Source organism: Salmo salar, chromosome ssa19 (assembly GCF_905237065.1).
Source record: "Salmo salar chromosome ssa19, Ssal_v3.1, whole genome shotgun sequence".
NCBI lineage: Eukaryota > Metazoa > Chordata > Actinopteri > Salmoniformes > Salmonidae > Salmo > Salmo salar.
In genome coordinates, this window is record NC_059460.1 from 68803735 (window position 1) to 68826928 (window position 23194).

The following is a 23194-nucleotide window of genomic DNA, read 5'->3' on the forward strand; positions in this document are numbered from 1 at the left end:
CTTTACATTAATGACTCAAAGAACCATGAGCTCTTCAATGGTTCTTTGCAGTTCACAAAAGGGTTATTTGCTCTTTTAGTGATAATTAAAATGTAGCTCTTTTTGTGCAACCATGAGTGAGAGTGGCCAGTTAATTGAATGTGTTGTGTTATGCCATTACATATTATATATGACCAGTGATAGTGTCTTGTGAAATGCTCACTTAAGAGCCTTGTGCCTACCAATTGAGAGTGGTTGACTTAATCAGTAAATTATCTTTGTAGCTGTAGCTTGTCAATTAACAAAATAATATCTCTGGATTTATTTTATATATCTTTTTTACCCCTTTTTCTTCCAAATTTCGTGATAGCTAATTGGTAGTTACAGTCTTGTCCCATCGCTGCAACTCTCGTACCGACTCGGGAGAGGTGAAGGTTGATCGTCATGCGTCCTCCATAACACGACCCTGCCAAGCCACACTGCTTCTTGACACACTGCTCGCTTAACCCAGAAGCCAGCCTCACAAATGTGTCGGAGGAAACACCGTACAACTGCCAACTGTGTCAGCGTGCATGCGCCCGCCACAGGAGTCGCAAGTGCGACAAGGACATCCTGGCCGGCCAAAGCCTCCCCTAACCCGGATGACGCTGGGCCAAATGTGCGCCGCCTCATGGGTCTCCTGGTCACAGCCAGCTGGGACACAACCCGGGATCGAACCCGGGTCTATAGTGAAGCCTTAGTGCCTTAGACCGCTGGATTTTTAACTATACAATATGGCTGACCAGAACAAAAAACCCTGTATGGTTCTTCAATAGGCTCTACAAAGAACCTTTCAAAGGTTATTTATGAACCAACCATAAAGAACCATAAAAAAGGTTGATATGAAGAACCATAAAAAGGGTGCAGGGGGCAGACCGCACCACCCTCTGGAGAGCCCTGTGGTTGCAGGCGGTGCAGTTGCCATACCAGGCGGTGATACAGCCCGACAGGATGCTCTCAATTGTGCATCTGTGTCAAGGTTGTGCGCTACTGGTGGAGGAGTCAGGTGCAGGAGAGCAGAGAGTTGTGAACAGGTACGCACTTTATTTAGGCAGAGGCAATAAAACAGACAGATGCCACTGCGTCAACTTCCAGCCAAAGGTAAAAAGTGCAAGGCGCGAAACAGTCACAAAAATAAGCAAATGTTTAACAATTAAACATCCTTCGTGAAATACCACGGAAAGACAGGGGGAAACCCAGCCTGGCGCGTAACACGAAACACAACAAAAACAATTTCACACAAAGACATGGGGGGGAACAGAGGAATAAATACATGCAGTGTGATTAGGGAATCTAAACCAGGTGTGCAGGGAACAAGATAAAACAAATGGAACAATGAAAAAATGGAACGGCGATGGCTAGAAAGCCGGTGACGTCGACCACCGAACGCAGCCCGAACAAGGAGAGGAGCCGACTTCGGCGGAAGTCGTGACAATCTGTAAAGGTTTGTGAGGGTTTTAGGGGCCAAGCCGAATTTCTTCAGCCTCAAGAGGTTGAAGAGGTGCTGTTCCGCCTTCTTCACCACACTGTCTGTGTGGGTGGACCATTTCAGATTGTCAGTGATGTATATGCCAAGGAACTTTAAGCTTTTCACCTTCTCCGCTGCGGTCCCGTCGATGTGGATAAGGGCGTGCTCTGCTGTTTCCTGAAGTCCACGATCAGCGCCTTCATTTTGTTGATGTTGAGGTTATTTTCCTGGCACCACTCTGCCAGGGCCCTCACTTCATCCCTGTAGGCTGTTTCGTCATTGTTGGTAATCAGGCCTACTACTGTTGTGTTGTCTGCAAACTTGATGATTGAGTTGGAGGCATGCGTGGCCACGCTGTCATGGGTGAACAGGGAGTACAGGAGGGGGCTGAGCACACACCCTTGTGGCCCCCTGTGTTGAGGATCAGTGAAGTGGAGGTATTGTTTCCTAACACCTGGGGGCAGCCTGTCAGGAAGTCCAGGACCCAGTTGCACGTGGCGGGATTCAGACTCAGGGCCCCGAGCTTAATGATGAGCTTGGAGGGTACTATGGTGTTGAAGGCTGAGCTATAGTCAATGAACAGCATTCTTACATAGATATTCCTCTTGTCCAGATGGGATAAGGCAGTGTGCGATGCGATGGCGATTGCATCGTCTGTGGATCTATTGGGGAGGTATGTAAATTGAAGTGGGTCTATGACAGGAGTACTAGGGGATGATAGTAATTTAGTTCAGTTACCTTTGCTTTCATGGGTACAGGAACAATGGTGGACATCTTGAAGCAAGTCGGGACAGCAGACTGGGATAGGGAGAGAGCAATAAACCTTTCATTCCTATTTTTTTAATAGTCTCGCACTGTTGGCGGTAGGTGCACCCGATTTAAAGTGGCCTGTGTGTGTTCCCATTTAGAACCATTTCATATGTTTGAATGTACAAATGCTGGCCATGTCTGCAGCAATGTAGCAGGTGTAAAAGAAAGCTACAGCAAAGCTGATACTAAAATGTCTGAACTTTTAAAACCATGACTAGAAAGACTGTCAACGAATACAGCAAAGAGCTGCTGTTTTATAAGTTAGTGAGATGTTTAAGCTTACTCAGCACTGTCAAAACTTTTATTCAACACTTTTATAAGCCATAAAATGCGTGTTCTCCCTACTTCCACTCGCACTACAACCAGCACTGCAGCTGCGATGAGTGAGTAGGGAAGTGGATAGATAGGCTTTCAATTTCTCTGGTCATAGGAGTAACAACATGAATTTGTGCACGAGGCAGAAAAAATGTGGTGGTACTCGAGTTTCGCTATCAGCTGAAAGACGGTGTTCCTTTTTGGTCAGTGTCAGTGGAGGAAAGGGAGAGCAGAGGGACGAGAGGCAGACCCTCAGTCTGCTGCCCTCCCCCTCCACTGAGACTCACCATCAGATGTAGGCTCAATTTTTTTAAAGTGATTTATTAAAATGTATGCTCACTCAGCTGTGCCTCACAAGTAATTCAATAACTGATCTATTACCAGTGTCATCGTATAGCCTACCTCAAATATTGGTCTGAGAACCATGTATTGGCAGGGCAATTCAAGCAAAACCAATTATGGTATAATGTTTTTTTACTGCACACAACTCATAACTACAGTACTGTTTTTAAATAGGTTAATGTGGCATAGGCTTGTGTTTTTAAGTCATGTAAAAAAATAAAACATTTAGATCTCGGCTTGTCTTTTGACTCAAGTGATCTCGACTCAAAAAAGGTTGGTGACCACTGCCCTATGGGGACAAGCCGAAAAACTCTCTATGGTTCTACTAAGCACCTTTTTTTCCAAGATCGCACTGAAGATTAAAAAGAAAAACAATGCAACCCTACTTGCAGGCCTGATTTGGCCTGTATACCATGAGTTTCAGGCCACTGTATTAGGGTAAAGCTAAAAATAAGGTCTTATGAGATATGTATTTATTGTACTGTCATAAAGAGTTTAACTATAATGATAACATTTGCCTAAAACCTCACTTGGTGAAGGCCACAGGACTGAAAATGAATGAATTCAACAACAACGTCTATGTCCCGAACAAATACAGTCATGGGTGGTAACTCTACAATTCACTCGAAAAGGCAAGGCACACTGGGAAATTATATTGGAGGCATGTCGTAGTGGGGGCGTTACTCAAAATGTTCAAGCTGATACAACTCAAATCTGGACCCCCTACAGGGTGACAGTGACTCTATTAGTTTGAGTTATGATAAAAAAAAATCACTTTAAGTAACTGTACTCATATATATTAAGTGCAATGGGCTTCCTCAAAAGTTTTGATTAATGACAGCACAATGGGGTTTACAGTGTATAGCTATAAATACAGTATAGGATCATCTGACTAATGCCACCTTAGGTGGAACACGTTGTCATGTGTGCTCCCTCTCCGGCCTCTAGATCACCAGGCTGCTCGTTATGGCGCACACCTGTCACCATCGTTACACGCACCTGAGCGTCTTCAGACTCACTTGGACTCCATCACCTCCCTGATTACCTTCCCTGTATATGTCACTCCTTTAGGTTCCTTCCCCAGGCGTTATTGTTTCTGATCCAGTGGCATGTCTGTGCGTTGTTTGTGTTTCTTATTTTGTGTTTGTTGTGTTTATTTATTAAAACACTCACTCCCTGAACTTGCTTTCCCCGATTCTCACCGCGCTCGTTACACACGTACTGTACATACAGTACATTTGTACTGACAGCCAATCATTGGCTTGCGAGAAATGTACTGTATGTTTTGGTTCTATTCTCATGTGATCATGAGATTGTCCCTGTAAACACAATGACTGTATCCAAACTAAGAATAATGCTGCCACATTTCAGTTATGCGACAATGCCATAGCAGAAGACACTGTCTAGCTCAGGCTTTAAAACTCATTTAAAAACCAGCACTCAGTGCTGCAGACTTGGTTGAGCATTTAAATGTATATTGTGTTACTTCAAATTACCCACCACTATTTACCAAAACATTTGATATTGTGATTTGGATCCTTAAAACTGAATAATGTTTCAAGTATGACATTTTTTTTAAACTAATTTCAGTCTGTTGGTTAAGTTGAAAACAAAGTACATGAGCATATGCATAGAAAGTGGATATGCATGGATGCACGAACTACAAAAATCTCTAAAACTGGAAACACTTATCTCCCTCACTAGCTTTAAGCATCAGCTGTCAGAGCAGCTCACATATTACTGCACCTGTACATAGCCCATCTATAATTTAGCCCAAACTACCCCTTCCCTACTGTATTTATTTATTTTGCTCCTTTGCACCATCTTCCACTGCAAATCTACCATTCCAGTGTTTTGCTTGCTATATTGTATTTACTTCGCCACCATAGACTTTTTTGCCTTTACCTCCCTTATCTCACCTCATTTGCTCACTTTGTATATAGACTTATTTTTCGACTATATTATTGACTGTATGTTTGTTTTACTCCATGTGTAACTCTGTGTTGTTGTATGTGTCAAACTGCTTGCTTTATCTTGGCCAGGTCGCAATTGTAAATGAGAACTTGTTCTCCACTTGCCTAACTGGTTAAATAAAGGTGAAATAAATAAATAAAATGTCACAATGTAAAAACAACTGAAGATAATTTGTCATTTTCGGATATTGACACGGTAGCGCTACTGTAGTTAGCAAAATAGTGTAGAAATGATTGCTAACTAGCTAAGCATATTGGCTGACTGTGGGGCAAAACAATTCACTTATTTACCATTAATAAGCCACCGCAGATCTCTTTGCTGGCAAATGCAACACTGTACTAAAATTGCAAGGTGTCTCCAGTAATGTTTACTTTTTGATGTTCTATGACGTCTCCACTTTCTTCCTACCCTATGTCTAGAATATTGATGTGTTCAAGTGATCAGAGACTCTACTCTCTCTTTTTTCAGCTATATGCCAATGAGTCCATATCAGAACATGTGGGTTTTGCCCGTATCTACATTGACCTGATCAATGAGAATGACAACCGGCCCATCTTCCTTAAACCCCTGTATAACATCAGTCTGCCTGAGAACACACCCAGAGGAACCTCCCTGCTACGCATCCAGGTAAGGTTATCACTCAAACCTACTCAAACACACAGCTCAAACAGAGGGATGCTATGTTAGGTAGCTGGCTATGACTATCCAACACAAAACTGGAACTCTTCCAAGTCAAGGTAAGCTTAGTGACAAAGCGAAAACAGGTTTTAATAAATGTTAGCAAATTTATAAAAATAAAAAACTTAAATAACTTTTTACATAAGTATTCAGACCCTTTGCTATAAGACTCGAAATTGAACTCAGGTGCATCCTGCTTCCATTGATCATCCTTTAGATGTTTCTACAACTTGATTGAAGTCCACCTGTGGTACATTCAATTGATTGGACATGATTTGGAAAGGCACACTTGTCTATATAAGGTCCCACAGTTGACAGTGCATGTCAGAGCAAAAACCAAGCCATGAGATCGAAGGAATTGTCCGCAGAGCTCCGAGACAGGATTGTGTTGAGGCACAGATCTGGGTAGAATGGTACCAAAACAATGATGCAGCATTGAAGGTCCCTAAGAACAGAGTGGCCTCCATCATTCTTAAATGAAAGAAGTTTGGAACCACCAAGACTTCCTAGAGCTGCCGCCCGGACAAACTGAGCAATCGGGAGAGAAGGGCTTTGGTCAGGGAGCTGACCAAGAACCGATGGTCAATCTGGCTGAGCTCCAGAGTTCCTCTGTGGAGATGGGAGAACTTTCCAGAAGGACAACCATCTCTGCAGCACTTCACCAATCAGGCCTTTATGGTAGAGTGGCCAGACGGAAGCAACTCCTCTGTAAAAGGCAAATGACAGCCCGCTTGGAGTTTGCCAAAATTCACCAAAAGGACTCTCAGACCATGAGAAACAGGATTCTCTGGTCTGATGAAACCAAGACTGAACACTTTTGCCTGAATGCCAAGCGTCACATCTGTAGGACACCTGGCACCATTCCTACAGTGAAGCATGGTGGTGGCATTATCATGCTGTGGGCATGTCTTTCAGCAGCAGGGACTGGGAGACTAGTTGGGATCAAGGGAAAGATGAACGGGGCAAGGTTCAGAGAGATCCTTGAGGAAAAGCTGCTCCAGTGCGCTCAGGGCCTCAGACTGGGGTGAAGGTTCACCTTCCAACAGGACAATAACCCTAAGCACACGGACAAGACAATGCAGGAGTGGCTTCGGGACAAGTCTCTATGTCCTTGAGTGGCCCAGCCAGAGCCCGGACTTGAACATATGTGGGAAGTCCTTCAAGAATGTTGGAAAAGCATTCCTCATGAAGCTGGTTGAGAAAATGTCAAAAGTGTGCAAAGCTGTCCTCAAGGCAACGGGTTGCTACTTTGAAGAATCTCAAATATAAAATATATTTAAATTTGTTTAACACTTTTGTGCTCACTACATGATTCCATATGTGTTATTTCATAGTTTTGATGTCTTCACTATTATTTTATAATGAAGAAAATAGTACAAATAAGGAAAAACTCTTGAATGAGTATGTGTGTCCAAACTTTTGACTGGTACTGTAGCTCTAGTCGATGCTGTTGGTTCATTGATTGTGCGGCGGCGGCTCACAGTTCGCCTACAATTATGGTGAATTTGTATTTGATTTTGAATAGCCTAGTAATAGGGAATTGTTTATATTTTCATAATTACTTGGGTGACACTAACTTAAGCTATACAGAATATCTCCCCACCATGCATATGGCATGGAGCTTAGCCAGATAACATACAGTAGGCCAACTGATATTCTGTTCTTTTGAAATACATTTTCTTTATATCATAATGTTTTGTTAGACATGATCAAAACAAATAATGGATTTTTTGTGATGGTGTATATTAAATTGATTTATTGTACTTTTTTAAATGTACACTGAACAAAAATATAAAACGCAACATGCAACAATTTTTAAGATTTTACTAAGTTACAGTTCATATAAGGAAATCAGTCAAATGAAATAAATTCATTAGGTCCTGATCTATGGATTTCACATGACTGGGAATACAGATATGCATCTGTTGGTTGCAGAGACCTTAAAAAAAAGTAGGGGTGTGGATCAGTCAGTATCTGGTGTGACCACCATTCGCTCTCTGCCATCGGTACAGTTGAAAATGGGATTCATCCTTGAAGAGCACACTTCTCCGGCATGCCAGTGGACATCGAAGGTGAGCATTTGCCCACTGAAGTTGGTTACAATGCCAAACTGCAGTCAGGTCAAGTTCCTGTGCAAATCCACAGTTTGATCAGCTAGTCTCAGACGATCCCGCAGGTGAAGAAGCAAGATGTGGACGTCCTGGGCTGGTCAGCGGTAGTGTGGTCAGCAGTAGTGAGGCCAGCTGGACGTACTGCCAAATTCTCTAAAATGACGTTGATGGCAGCTTATGATAGAGAAATTAACATTACATTTCTGGCAACAGCTCTGGTAGACATTCCTGCAGTCAGCATGCCAATTGCACACTCCCTCAAAACTTGAGACTGTGGCTTTGTGTTGTGTGACAAAACTGCACATTTAGAGTGGCCTTTTATTGTCCCCAGCACAAGGTGCACCTGTCTAATGATCAGGCTTGGAACTCCTTACAAAATACTTTTATACTGGAATAACTTCTCCCGATTGGTGTTTTTAAATCATTGATGAAGGATTTTGAGGCTGATTCCCTGACCTGTCAATGTTTTTAATTTGCTGTTTTAGGATTTTGTTACTCTGTTTTTTTACTATATTACTTGTAGTTTTTCATGTTGTCTGTCTGTTATTGTGTAATGACTTGGTACTGCCTATCTTGGCCAGGATGCTCTTGAAAAAGAGATTTCAAATCTCTATGAGCCCTTCCTGGTTAAATAAAGGTTAAATATATATATATATATATATTTAAATGCTGTTTAAAGCTTCTTGATATGTCACACCAGTCATGTGGATGGATTTTCTTGGCAAAGGATAAATGCTCACTAACAGGGATGTAAACAAATTTGTACACAGAATTTGAGAGAAGTACGTTTTTTGTACGTTTCAGCTCATGAAACATGGGACCAACACTTTACTACTAGCTACTGTAGCTAGCTAAAAACATACATGTGGGCGTGAATCATGTGCATCCTGGTACCTCCCTGCCTTTACCCTCTACGTTTAATCCATACCAAGGACAGAGGTCACCATCATCTATATCTTGACCTAGCAGTGAGAAGGTTACCTAGGCCTGAGTCCCAAATGGCACCCTATTCCCTGAATAATGCATTACGTTTGACCAGGGCTCATTTGGGATGCATACCCAGTTATCAGCACAGAGTCCACATAATAACTCTGGATTATTATTCATTACCATTCATTTCAATGACAGTAACTCTCAGACTCACACTTACACACACACACTTACACACACACACACACACACACACACACACACACACACACACACACACACACACACACACACACACACACACACACACACACAGTAGATACAAGAAGTGCAAAAAGCATACTATGGAAAATCTATACTGTTTATAGACTGTGTGCTCATGAAATGGAGATTGCGACACATACGCCCCGGCAATGTAATACATGATAAGTCTTCAGACAGAAAGAAAGACAGACAGACACACACACACACACTCTCAATATCTTTTCCACACACACACACACACACACACACACACACACACACACACACACACACACACACACACACACACACACACACACACACACACACACACACACACACACACACACACAAGCGCGCGCACACACACACACACAGAGTGACTGGCCATCTCATCTGACTAAACAGATGTTTCTCCCACTCCTCCAGGCTCTGTCCATAAATACCTGTTAGAGTTCGGACAGCTTTATGGCTGACACACACACACAGTCCTGTGTCACCCTGCCTTATCATTCACTGCCTTCCCTCAAGGTCAGCACACGGCCAGAGCAGAGAATCACCACGCTAGAGCCCAACAGACAGTCATCACACACATCTCACACTTTTGTGTGTGTTTGTGTCTGTGTGTGTACAAGTGCATGCGTGCATGTGTACGTACATGTAAAGCCCTGTACAAGCTTCACCTGCGTAGATCTATGCACATACACTACCGTTCAAAAGTTTGGAGTCAGTTAGAAATGTCCATGTTTTTGAAAGAAAAGCACATTTTTGGTCCATTAAAATAACACCAAATTAATAAGAAATACAGAGTAGACATTGATAATGTTGTAAATGACTATTGTAGCTGGAAACAGCTGATTTTTAATGGAATATCTACATAGTTGTACAGAGGCCCATTATCAGCAACCATCACTCCTGTGTTCCAATGACACGTTGTGTTAGCTAATCCAAGTTTATCATTTTCTAAGGCTAATTGATCATTAGAAAACCCTTTTACAATTATGTTAGCACAGCTGAAAACTGGTGTGCTGGTTAAAGAAGCAATAAAACTGGCCTTCAATCGACTAGTTGAGTATCTGGACCATCAGAGTTTGTGGGTTCGATTACAGGCTCAAAATGGCTAAAAACAAAGACCTTTCTCCTGAAACTCGTTAGTCTTGTTAGTCTAGTGAATAGGCGACTCTGGGATGCTGGCCTTCTAGGCAGAGTTGAAAAGAAAAAGCCATATCTCAGACTGGCCAATAAAAATAAAAGATTAAGATGGGCAAAAGAACACAGACTCTGGACAAAGGAACTCTGCCTAGAAGTCCATCATCCCGGAGTCGCCTCTTCACTGTTTTCATTGAGACGGGTACTATTTAATGAAGCTGCCAATTGAGGACTTGTGAGGTGTCTGTTTCTCAAACTATACACTCTAATGTGCTTGTCCTCTTGCTCAGTTGTGCACCGAAGCCTACCACTCCTCTTTCTATTCTGGTTAGCAATGATCCCCAACATCTTAATAGAGCTTGAAGAATTATGAAAAGATTAGAGACTCACCCAAGAAGACTTACAGTTGGAATCGCTGCCAAAGGTGTTTCTAACATGTATTGACTCTATTGAATACTTATGCAACGAGTATATTTTAGTTATTTAATTTCTATCAAACAAAACAAAAATATTTCTACCACTTTGACATTACAGAGTATTTTGTGTAGATTGTTGACAAAAAATTCGAATGAAATCCATTTTAATCCCAGTTTGTAACACAATAAAATGTGAAGAAATCCAAGGGGTATGAATACTTTTGCAAGGCACTGTATAACCTCTTAGCACTTCAGAGTGCCAATGTTAAATGTGAACAGACTTTTTAGGCTGCTCATTGCCACACCAAGAACTCAGTGAACCAGGTTTAAAAACATTTGCGACTTAAACCGAAAAGCAATCTTTCTTATTGGACAACTTCCGATATTACCTTTAGTTTATATGTTTGTTTGTTCATTAACAGTATTATTTACCACATTTTGACATTTTGTGGCCATGCCTCTAATCTACAAGGGTGTTATGTATTCCAGAGTTTAGTATGTATCAGAGGTGGATTTTTAGGGGGAGGTCAGGCTGAGCAGATATAATAATTTATACTACGCAAATTGAAAGGCACTTTTCACAGTGATTTTAAAAATCACCTGAAATTTTATTGAAATGCTTTGTTTAGGCAAATATTTATGATTCAACTGATTATGGTTTATGTACTCCATGCCCCTCCCCACACCCACGCACACACAAACACATTCATGCATGCACGCACACACAAATGGGTGCACATACACACACAAATACACACAGACTGTTTAATATTTATCTGCTGCTGTGTTACTTATCATTATCAATATTTATTGTGATTAAGTCACTATCCGGTTCTATCTTTCTCTCCATCTCAGTCTCTTTCTCTCCCTGGAGAGTTTAGACTTGCATCTCCTATCAGTAAAATTGCTCATTGTTTTTTCTCTTCCATGGGTTTGAGTGTGTTTGTATCTTTCATTTCTTATTTATTGACTCAATCTTATTTTCAGTTCCTCTCTTTCCTTTAGCCATTATAGCACTAATGGATTTCAGGGTCTGTCAATGTGTTTGAGAGAAACAGTGTGTGGTGGGTGTTTGGAAAATATTTATTCACAATGGCCATTTTCTGCTCACTCTTTGTCCTATTCCTGTTCTCCTCTCCATTCCTTCAGTCTTTTACCCTTCCTTCTCTAGAAATAGGAAAATCACTCGTACATCTGAAGATACCTGTTGCAGGTGAATGGGAAATATTACACTGTAAAACGTACTTTCCGCTGTAAATTTACAGCATTATACTGGCATCAGAGTTGCGAGGTTAATACTGTAATTTTGCTTTACTGCAGGGATGCTGTAAAATGTTTTACATTAAGACATTTTATATAATTGAGTGTAATGAATGAATGAATTGAATTAATTTAAGAGAGGCAGGATTTGTATTTTATAGTATTTTACTGTAATTACATGGGATTGGTGCAAGCAGGTACTGTGTGTGTGTGTGTGTATATATATACACACACACACAGTACCAGTCAAAAGTTTGGACACACCTACTCATTCAAGGGTTTTTCTTTCTTTTTTACTATTTTCTACATTGTAGATGTCACGTCCTGGCCAGTATAAGGGTTAATTGGTATTGTAGTTTGGTCAGGACGTGGCAGAGGGTATTTGTTTTATGTGGTTAGGGGTGGTGTGTTTGTTGTAGGGCAGTTGATTTAGGTATTCCGGGGTTTTTGGGCACTGTTTGATTTTCATGTATTCTATGTTGAGTCTAGTGTGTCTGTTTCTATGTTTGGGTTCATTGGGGTTGGGACTCTCAATTGAAGGCAGGTGTTGTCTATTTGCCTTTGATTGAGAGTCCCATATATGAGGGTGTGTTTGTCTTTTGTGGGAGATTGTTGTGTGCACTGTGTTTGTTTGAGCCTGCCACACTGTTGCCGTTGTGAGTATTGTTTTGTTTTTTCTTCAAGTGGATACCTTACCTGTTTTTATCAGGAATAAACATGAGTGTCCACAATCCCGCTGCATTTTGGTCCTCCTTTCCTCAACACAACGAAATACGTGACAGTAGAATAATAGTGAAGACATCAAAACTATGAAATAACACATATGGAATCATGTAGTAACCAAAAAAGTGTAAAACAAATCAAAATATATTTTATATTCTTCAGAGTAGCCACCCGTTGCCTTGCAGACAGCTTAGCATTCTCTCAACCAGCTTCACGAGGAAATCAAATGGAATGCTATTCCAACAGTCTTGAAGGAGTTCCTTCACTCTGCGGTCCAACTTATCCCAAACCATCTCAATTGGTTTGAGGTCGGGTGATTGTGGAGGCCAGGTCATCTGATGCAGCACTCCATCACTCTCCTTCTTAGTCAAATAGCCCAGTCTTTCTTAGTCAAATAGCCCATACGCGGCCTGGAGGTGTGTTTTGGGTCATTGTCCTGTTGAAAAACAAATGATAGTCTCACCAGATGGGATGGCGTATCGCTGCAAAATGCTGTGGTATCCATGCTGGTTAAGTGTGCCTTGAATTCTAAATAAATCAATGACAGTGTCACCAGCAAAGCACCCCCACATCATCACACCTCCTCCATGCTTCACCGTGGGAACCACACATGCAGAGATCATCCGTTCACCTGCTCTGCATCTCACAAAGACACGGAGGTTGGAACCAAAAACCACAAATTTGGACTCATCAGACCAAAGGACAGATTTCCACCGGTTTAATGTCCATTGCTTGTTTCTTGGCCCAAGCAAGTCTCTTCTGATAATTGGTGTCCTTTAGTAGTGGTTTCTTTGCAGCAATTTGACCATGAAGGCCTGATTCACGCAGTCTCCTCTGAACAGTTGATGTTGAGATGTGTCTGTTACTTGAAATCTGTGAGGTGCAATCTGAGGTGCAGTTAATTGACGATTTCTGAGGCTGGTAACTCTAATGAATTATCCTCTGCAGCAGACTCTTGATCTTCCTTTCCTGTGGCAGTCCTCATCAGAGCCAGTTTCATCATAGCGCTGGATGGTTTTTGCAACTGCAGTTGAAGAAACTTTCAAAGTTCTTAACATTTTCTGGATTGACTGACATCATGTCTTAAATTAATGATGGACTGTTGTTTCTCTTTGTTTATTGAGCTGTTCTTTCCATAATATGGACTTGGTCTTTTACCAAATTGGGCTATCTTTTGTATACCACCCCTACCTTGTAACAACACAACTGGTTGGCTCAAACGCATTAAGAAGGAATGAAATTTCCACAAATTAACTTTTAACAAGGCACACCTGTTAATTGAAGTACCAGTGACTGACTCAATAGGAATTGGTCTGACGATGTAGATGCTAAGCTACAGCACTTTTTTGCTAGCACAGACTGGAATATGTTCCGGGATTCTTCTGATGGCATTGAGGAGTACACCACATTAGTCACTGGCTTCATCAATAAGTGCATCGATGACTTTGTCCCCACAGTGACTGTACCCCAACCTGAAGCCATGGATTACAGGCAACATCAGCACTGAACTAAAGGGTAGAGCTGCCGCTTTCATCGAGCGGGACTCTAACCCAGATGCTTATAAGAAATCCAGCTAAGCCCTCCTACGAACCATCAAACAGGCAAAGCGTCAATACAGGACTAAGACTGAATCATACTACACCGGCTCCAACGCTCATCGGATGTGGCAGGGCTTGCAAACTATTATGGACTGCAAAGGGAAGCACAGACGCGAGCTGCTCAGTGACATGAGCCTACCAGACGAGCTAAATAACATCTATGCTCGCTTCAAGGCAAGCAACACTGAAGCATGCATGAGACCATCAGCTGTTCCGTATGACTGTGTGATCAAGCTCTCCGTAGCTGATGTGAGTAAGACCTTTAAACAGGTCAACATTCACAAGATCGTAAGGCTAGACGGATTACCTGGACGTGTATTCCGATCATGCACTGATCAACTGGCAAGTGTCTTCATTGACATTTTCAACCTCTCACTGGCCGAGTCTGTAATACCAACATGCTTCAAACAGACCACCATAGTCCCTTTGCCCAAGAACACCAAGGTAACCTTCCTAAATGACTACTGACCCGTGGCACTCACGTCTGTAGTCATGAAAGGCTGTTCATGGCTCACATCAACACCATCATCCCAGAAACCCTGGACCCACTCCAATTTGCATACCACCCCAACAGATCCACAGATGATGCAATCTCTATTGCACTCCACACTGTCCTTTCCTACCTGGCCAAAAGGAACACCTATGTGAGAATTCTATTCATTGACCACAACTCAGTGTTCAACACCATATTGCCCTCAAAGCTCATCACTAAGCTAAGGACCCTGGGATTAAACACCTCCCTCTGCAACTGGATCCTGGACTTCCTGACGGGCCACGCTGCCACGATGATCCTCAACACAGGGGCCCCTCAGTGGTGTGTGCTCAGTCACCTCCTGTACTCCCTGTTCACCCATGACTGCATGGCCAAGCACGACTCCAACACCATCATTAAGTTTGCAGACGACACAACAGTGGTAGGCCTGATCACCGACAATGATGAGACAGCCTATAGGGAGGAGGTCAGAGACCTGGCAGTGTGGTGCCAGGATAACAACCTCTCTCTCAACGTGATCAAAAAGGAGATGGTTGTGGACTACAGAAAAAGGAGGACTGAGCATGCCCCCATTCTCATCTATGGGGCTGTAGTGGAGCAGGTTGGGAACTTCAAGTTCCTTGGTGTCCACATCAACAACAAGCTAACCTGGTCCAAACACACCAAGACAGTCGTAAAGAGGGCACGACAACTCCTATTCACCCTCAAGAGACTGAAAAGATTTGGCACGGGTCCTCAGATCCTCAAAGTTCTACAGCTGCACCATCGAAAGCATCCTGACTGGTTGCATCACTGCCTGGTATGGCAACTGCTCCGCCTCTGACCGCAAGGCACTACAGAACGTAGTGCGTACGGCCCAGTACATCACTGGGGCCAAGCTTCCTGCCATCCAGGACCTCTATACCAAGAGGAAGGCACAAAAAATTGCCAAGGACCCCAGCCACCCTAGTCATAGACTGTTCTCTCTACTACCACACGGCAAGCAGTAGCAGAGCGCCAAGTTTAGGTCCAAAAGACAGCTTCTGCCCCCAAGCCATAAGACCCCTGAACAGCTAATCAAATGGCTTCCCAGACTATTTGCATTTTCCCCACCTCCCATTTTTACACTGCTGCTATGCTCTATTTATTATCAATGCGTAGTCACTTTACCTCTACCTACATGTACATATTACCTCGATTAACCGGTGCCCCGCACATTGACTCTGTACCGAAACCTCCTGTATATAGCCTAGCTACTGTTATTTTATTGTTGCTCCTTAATTATTTTAAATATTGCTTCTTTTTTCTTAAAACTGCATTGTTGGTTCAGGGCTTGTAAGTAAGAATTTCACTGTAACCTGTTGTATTCGGTGCATGTGACAAATATAATGTGATTAGATTTTTTAAATGCATTCCAGGTGATTACCTCATGAAGCTGGTTGAGACAATGCCAAGAATGAAATGTCATGCCAAGCTGTCATCAAGGCAAAGGGTGGCTACTTTGAAGAATCTCAAATATAAAATATATTTTGATTTGTTTAGCACTTTTTTGGTTAATACATGATTTTGTGTGTTATTTTATAGTGTTGATGTCTTCACTATAATTCTACAATGTAGAAAATAGTAAAAATAAAGAAAACCCAGGAATGAGTAGGTGTGTCCAAACTAATTCAATTCTAAACGTTGACCATTATTTTTTGTTTTAAAATATAGCTACTATTTTCATGGTTGTCAATGTTATTGTCATCCTTGTGTGTATCACTTTGCTTTGGCAACATTGACCTTGTTATTCATGCCATTAAAGCATATTCAATTTGGATATGAATTTGAATTTGAGAGAGAGAGAGAGAGAGATGGACTGCTCTGTTGGCTGCATCTTCATCACAGCTGTGTGGTTTCCACAACACTGCCTGACAGATACTGGACATCTTTGCTGGTGTGTATGTGTGTGTGTGCTCCCACGCGTGCATATGTTGGTATTGGTGCATTTTACGTAGTTGCGAAGCTATTGACTCTATATTACGGATATGATGGTGTGTGCATTTGCGTGTGTGTTGCTGTTTGTGTGGAGGTGTTTAGATGTGAAGCGTCGGGTGGAGAGAGGGGATTGTCTGTGTTTGGAGGGTAGTGTCTGCTTGACAGCAGGCCTGGTAGACCATAATTGGTTTCCCTTTCCACGCCCCCCATTCCTCAGAGCCCGGCAGAAAAGTAATTTTAGGAGCTCGGTAATTCAAGTTCCAGGTCATATAAGCCAAAAAAGCAACCCTCCTCGACCTGAGATGGTATGGTCTGATTATCTGTGTTCCTCTCTACCATCACTGAGTGGAAGCTTTCACCTCCAAATATTTTGAAACCGACCAACACAAACGGAGGACGAAGAACTAGGAAGTGGGAATGTGGGATTTTATGCTCTGTCAATGGCTGGAGAGTGCAAGACAGAGTTAGAGGAATGGTTCAATCATGACTGGAGATTATGTTGAAGGGTCTCGCTTGAGATGTTTGATTCTTTGAGGGGTAGATCAACTAAGCAAATAGGAGGTGGATTTGTGTGGAGGAACTGCAAACACAATCACTTAAATGTATGCATCTCACACACATATGCACACACACACACACACACACACACACTTCTCTCTCTCAATTCAATGGGCTTTAATGGCATGGGACAAAATTGTTTACATTGCCAAAGCAACTGAAATTAACAATAAACAAAAGTGAGAAGCCACAAAACAACATTAACAAAAACATATTAGAAATTAACAGTAAACAACGCACTCACAAAAGGTTTCAAAATGGTAAAGACATTTTTTTTATTTAACTATGGCCTAGGAACAGTGGGTTTAACTGCCTTGTTCAAGGGCAGAACGACAGATTTTTGCCTTGTCAGCTCAGGGAATCGATCTTGCAACCTTCCAGTAACTAGTCCAATGCTCTAACCACTAGGCTACCTGCCACCCCACATTTCAAGAGTCATGGCAGTGGGCCACATATCTGATGCTGTGGTTGCATACTGCGGTATTCGCCTAACCAACAGACATGGGAGTTTATCAATGTTAAGATTATTTTTTTCAAATTATTTGTGGGTAGGTGTGATCTGTGGAGAAATATGTATCTCTAATGTGGTCAGACATTTGGCAGGAGGTTAGGAAGCTCAGATTCCATCTCATTTTGTGGGCAGTGTGCACATAGCCAGTCTTCTCTCGAGAGCCAGGTCTACCTATGATGACTTCTCTACATAGCAAGACTAATCTCACTGAGTCTGTACATAGTCAATAATTTTCTTAATTTTGGGTCAGTCACACTGGTCAGGTATTCTGCCACTGTGTAATCTCTGTTTTGGGCCAGATAGCGTTCCAATTTTCTCTGTTTTTTGGTTGATTCATTCCAGTGTGTCAAATAGTTATCTTTTTGCTTCATCATAATTTGGTTGGGTCTAATTCTGTTGCTGTCCTGGGGCTCTTAAATTCTCTCTCTCTCTCTGTCACTCTCCCGCCTTTCTAGACATCTATGTTGAGGTCTGATATGCTCTGAGCATGCTTGCCAACAAATCAAGGGTCAGAGAGAGAGAGAGAGAGAGAGAACTGAGAAAAGCACAACACGTTGGACATAGAGACTGGCCGTCACAGGCAGATCAGGCTACCCAGAGAGGACAGGCTGTGCACACCCTGCCCTCAGAAAGTTTGAGATAGATCTGCATTTCCTCTTACACTGCGAGAAATATGCAGACATATGGGCAATTTTATTCCCCAAAACGTAAAACAGATACATGACACACCCGTAGGGACTGCCAGTGGACCTGCCAACCAGCGCAATAACATTGCTACCTGTGTCTTTATCATTACTTAGTTATTGTCCTCATTCATTGTTACTGTGTTGTCCTGTTAATCATTGAAAATAGTTTTTTTTAATTATGTGCACACATAATCATAGAGCTTGAGGGGCAATCTGCAATTCAAACAATAACAAAGCGACTACCCTGCCTCTGTTGTAGTAAATAGCTTAGAGATGGGGACGGAGAAATGTAACCACTCTCATCTTCATAGAAAGAGCTATGGATGCAAGGACTGACAATCAATCATTTCAAAATTAAAGTTTTAATAATATTTTGAGGCTATACAGTGTTTGTTTACAATTGCATTGTTATAAACAATTGAGTAAAACAAGCTTATATTTTGGGTTCTGGTGGGGTATGACAGTTGAACTAGGCTCATGGGGCATTTATAAAGTTATATTCTTCAAGAATCAATCAGTATAAGTCATTATTTTAAAAGCTCAAAAATTGAAATAGCAATCAAAGATTGCCCCTTTAAATTTAATCTAACATTGAATTAAATTGCGTTTTTTTTCTCCTCCTTTTTGAAGTGAAGGTATGCAATTACATCTGTGTGAGTGGAGACTTAAAGTAGAACTGACAGCATTTTAGCGACATCAAATATGTTCATATACACCCCCAGGAAGAATATGAGATTTGTTTTTCTTCTGACAAGTGAGCACTTAGATATGGTCATTTTCACATTTTCATAAATTCATAGAATGTTTGGGAATGACATAGAGTAAGGCATTTGTGAAAATTCTATAGCATTAAAGAGTGGGAAAGCGGCCATGTGTTTGAACAATTAATAGACAGTGCAGTAAATCCAGGACAGGAGTCTTCACAGACCGTTGACCCATAGTCAATCAGAGCTACAGTAGGCCTTTATGCAAATAAGCCATTTGCCTCATGGGCCTGCCATAATTCACTTCGAACTGGACTGTGTTTTCAGGCAGTAGCAACAGCACAACTTTGCCATTAGAACGCATTCGCCAAAAGCCACAACATACACCTGAATGGATTTCTGCAAATATGTAAATACCAGGGGAGGCTTTTACATTTGGGAACTTTACAGTCCTATATATTGATCAAACAACCATGAGAAGGTAGACTCTCTCCCTCAGTTATGCACATCAACAACAACAAGATCAACAACTAATGCTAGCCAGAGAGAAATGAGCCAAAACCTAACTAGGGAACATTAGATAAACCCTCTCAAACTTTTTCAGCTAGTTAGCCCTCAAAATTGCACTGATAAACAATGGAGGAATAGTAGCCTGCTCTTCCTACAGTTTACCTGCCAATGCATGCTTGTCCCATCCCACATTTTGGCAACTGAATGGGAACTTGCCTGCCCGCCCATTTATTTGATCGACGCCAAATACATTTGATTGACAACTAAGGGTGCGTTCGTAAATTGCCTTCAGTGCGCTCTGCGTCGTTCGTAAATTCAGAGCGTTATCAGATTGTCTGTTCGTAAGCGCACACTGCACCATTGACACTGGACGCTCTGGCGGAGGAGTAGGGTTGATCCGAGCATTCCTCAAAACGGCAGTCAAGCACCCAAGCTAACTGGCTAAAGTTGGCTTGCTACTTTCTGACACAAATGAGAGAACGCATAACTCTGAGCATTTTACTCACCCTAGCAGAGATGGTTAGGCTGTTCACACGTTATCTAGTGTTAGTGACTAACTGTGCCGCTGGCAACAGTTTAATAACTTTTTTGCTGACGTTTACTGACACCAGTCATATTCAGTGGGTGTTGCACATTCGTAAATTCTTCACTTATTCTGCGCTCTGGCACACTCAGACAAGAGTCCTCTGAAATCGGAAGTAGATAGCCGGAGTGAATTTACGAACGCAAGTGATATGCTAACTTGATAACAGTCGTTCAAGTTCAGCATAGCTAGCTAGTAAAGCGATTCACCTCCCTTGCTAGCTAAACAAATGACACCTGCATCTCTAGCTGTAGCCACCGATAAACGATATGAGGGGAAAAAAGTCTGTCACTCACCCACTTCTCCAATGACTTGACTGCGGTCAAATAATGACATGACATCCTCCCAACAGCTTAAGCTCTGTGTTTTTAGCTTGCTAAATACATTTATACATAAATAGATACGCTAGCGAATTAGCCACATTATGACTGACTTGTGATCATTGACTTTGCTAGTTTGATTGTATTGACATTCCCAATCTCAGTTACATTCTTCCGTTTTTGTCCAAAATATTGAGTCATTGAAACTGAAACAGTGCATCCCGAATAGATGGAGGCAGCAAACAATATACCAGGCCAGCTGTGATTTACAAACTGATAGCAATGTTTTTTGGACTACTAAGAAATGTACTGGTGAATTATATTAATAATCACGCATTGAACTGCATCCATCTTTTCTGCCAACAATGCCTTACTGTACGTCATGGAATTTTGAGTCAAATATAACTTATTTTTAAAGTTAAAGTTGGTTAATCTTGTTTTTTTTAGCATGAACTGGGAATTTTATATTTTTGACTGATATTATGATTGTCTGTTTGTTTAATATCTGCAAAGTAGTTAAAACACTGTAAGTTCCACTTTATAGGTGCTATCTGGGACCTGGGAATCTGTTCTTAAAAGTGGTCATTTCAATTCTTAAATATACCAATTGAATCTTGAATAATATTATTTATAAATGCCTTATGAGATAGCACAACTGTGTTACCCTATCGCCAAAATTGTTATTTTATTACAATATTATTTACAAACAAAAATAATGTAAAGAAACTATGTATAGCTTCCAAATATCTTTAAACTAGCATGTGGATGTCATGGACTGTCAGTGAATCTGAATTGGAGAGAGGTTACATTTCTTGGTCACATCCCTCAGCTATATACCAAAACATGCTGTTTTTTATTCTGATGTTTTATGTATATTTTATTGCATTCACAACTGCTTCACCAGAAAGTGTAAACACACTACTTGCAGAGTGGTGATTTGATTTGCACCTTATTTCTTGTTCTTCTACTTGTTTTGAGGGAAACCAACGCCACAGTCAAATGGCACCGTATTCACACAACACTATATAGGAAATAGGGTGTCATTTGGGATTCAGCCTTAGTGTTTTTAGAGGGTGTACTGTAGGACCATCCATTGAATATCCAGTGGGGTGTTATGCTTAAATGTGTTCCTTGGTCTGTCATGTGTCCCTGTGTGTGTCACTGTCACCCAAAGACTGCTGGTGCCTTTCCCTTCTCCTCTCTCTTCAATCTGCATACATGCATACAAACGTTGAATAATATCACTTTCTTCCCTCTCCTCAGGCTACAGACGGTGACTTTGGCACGTTTGGGACAGTGCGGTATTACTTCAGTGATGAGCCTGACCAGTAAGACACAGCTAAATACACAGACTGAGATAACATATAAATTAACTCTCCTACCTTTTATCAAAGGGGATGATTGAAAAGTATTATAATTAAATACGTTTCATTTGTTGAATGCTGGGGTTTGTTATTGTCCTGTCACATGCCTCTCCCCCAGGTTTTCATTGGACACTGAGACAGGCTGGGTGCATCTGTGGGGCAATCTGGACTATGAGCTGATGCGTCGATTCACTCTGACCGTGCTGGCCCGGGACGGGGGTGGGGAGGAGACCACGGGCAGGCTGTGGGTCAACGTTCTGGATGTCAATGACAACACACCCCTTTTCCAGAAGGAGGCCTACATGGGCTCACTGAGAGAGAACGAACAGGCTGCGCAACAGGTGGCCCGAGTCAGGGTAGGTGAAGACACACACATAAAAACACACAGACACACATAGACAGATGGACACAAGTACACACACACATGGACACATACACACGGACAAACACACATAGATAGACAGATAGACACAAGCATAAACACACACACACCAGGGCAGGAGGAGGGGGGAGGTCTATGTTGTGACACAAAGGATACACCCTGAGATCCATATCAAGTTGACTTTTGCTTTGATGTAATTTTTCTCTTCATTTTTACCCAAGACGATTGCCCTCTTCGATTTCAGATACACAGTTTAAGTGGAGTTTGTCTATGTGTGTGTGCATGCGTGTGTGTGTGCGCATGTGTGCATGCACACATACTGTGCCTTCAGAAAATATTCAGACCCCTTAACTTTATCTAAATTGTGTTATGTTACAGCCTTATTCTAAAATTGATTAAATTGTTTTTTTCCATCATCAATCTACACACAATTCCCCATAATGACAAAGCAAAAACAGGTTCAGACATTTTTGTTAATTTATTACAAATAAAATCCGGAAATATCACAGTTTGTCCTTTAAAAGTTGCAGCGTACTGCAGCACAGCTTGCGTGATGCCGCAGAATTCTATGGCACATTATTTAAGTGCTAAGCACTGGTACCATTAATGCTAGATAGTGCTAGTTTGACCACCAGAGGGCATCTTTGAGGAACATTTGATAGCCTTCAATAGTGGCTGTACTAGAGAATTGAACAAAAACTTTTTTGTAAGAACATAGTAGATGGGACAATTAATAGATTTTGCTGATTAATTGTATTAATATTATGGTGTTTCTATTCCAATTATATAATTGTAGTCTAACCAATACCCAAACGGAGATTCAGTCAAAATAAAAATCTCATTGATTTATCAAGACCCCATGCTTGTCTCAGAGCTGTGCAAAACGGTGTTAAATAGTTGTAGGCTATTGCTTCAAATCTTATTGCTTCTAACTTCAATATGCTCTTTAAATAAATAACACCTACAGCACTTTTAACAGCATATTACTCAACACTAGTGAGATTCAAGTTGCCTACGGTAGACCTACAGTATATTGAAAAATATGACGTGACTCTCCGTCAATAATTACATATAGAGGATTGGAGGATATTT

General features: G+C 41.6%; 1 protein-coding gene and 1 long non-coding RNA gene across 4 annotated transcripts in view; one reads left to right on the forward strand and one right to left on the reverse strand.

Moving 5' to 3' along the window:
- Positions 1–21879, reverse strand: part of LOC106579436 (uncharacterized) — a 66032-nt gene extending 44153 nt beyond the window's left edge. Inside the window, exon 1 of the long non-coding RNA XR_001322654.2 lies at positions 21739–21879. This is a non-coding gene — a long non-coding RNA (uncharacterized lncRNA). The remainder of the gene's footprint in view (positions 1–21738) is intronic.
- The window catches only part of LOC106579432 (cadherin-23), a 706260-nt gene that overhangs the window by 348177 nt on the left and 334889 nt on the right, over positions 1–23194 (forward strand). For all 3 annotated transcript variants that reach the window (XM_014159337.2, XM_014159338.2, XM_014159342.2), the window contains exons 13-15: positions 5396–5554; positions 21620–21684; positions 21839–22076. In XM_014159337.2, the coding sequence (XP_014014812.2) occupies positions 5396–5554; positions 21620–21684; positions 21839–22076 (462 nt within the window). The remainder of the gene's footprint in view (positions 1–5395; positions 5555–21619; positions 21685–21838; positions 22077–23194) is intronic.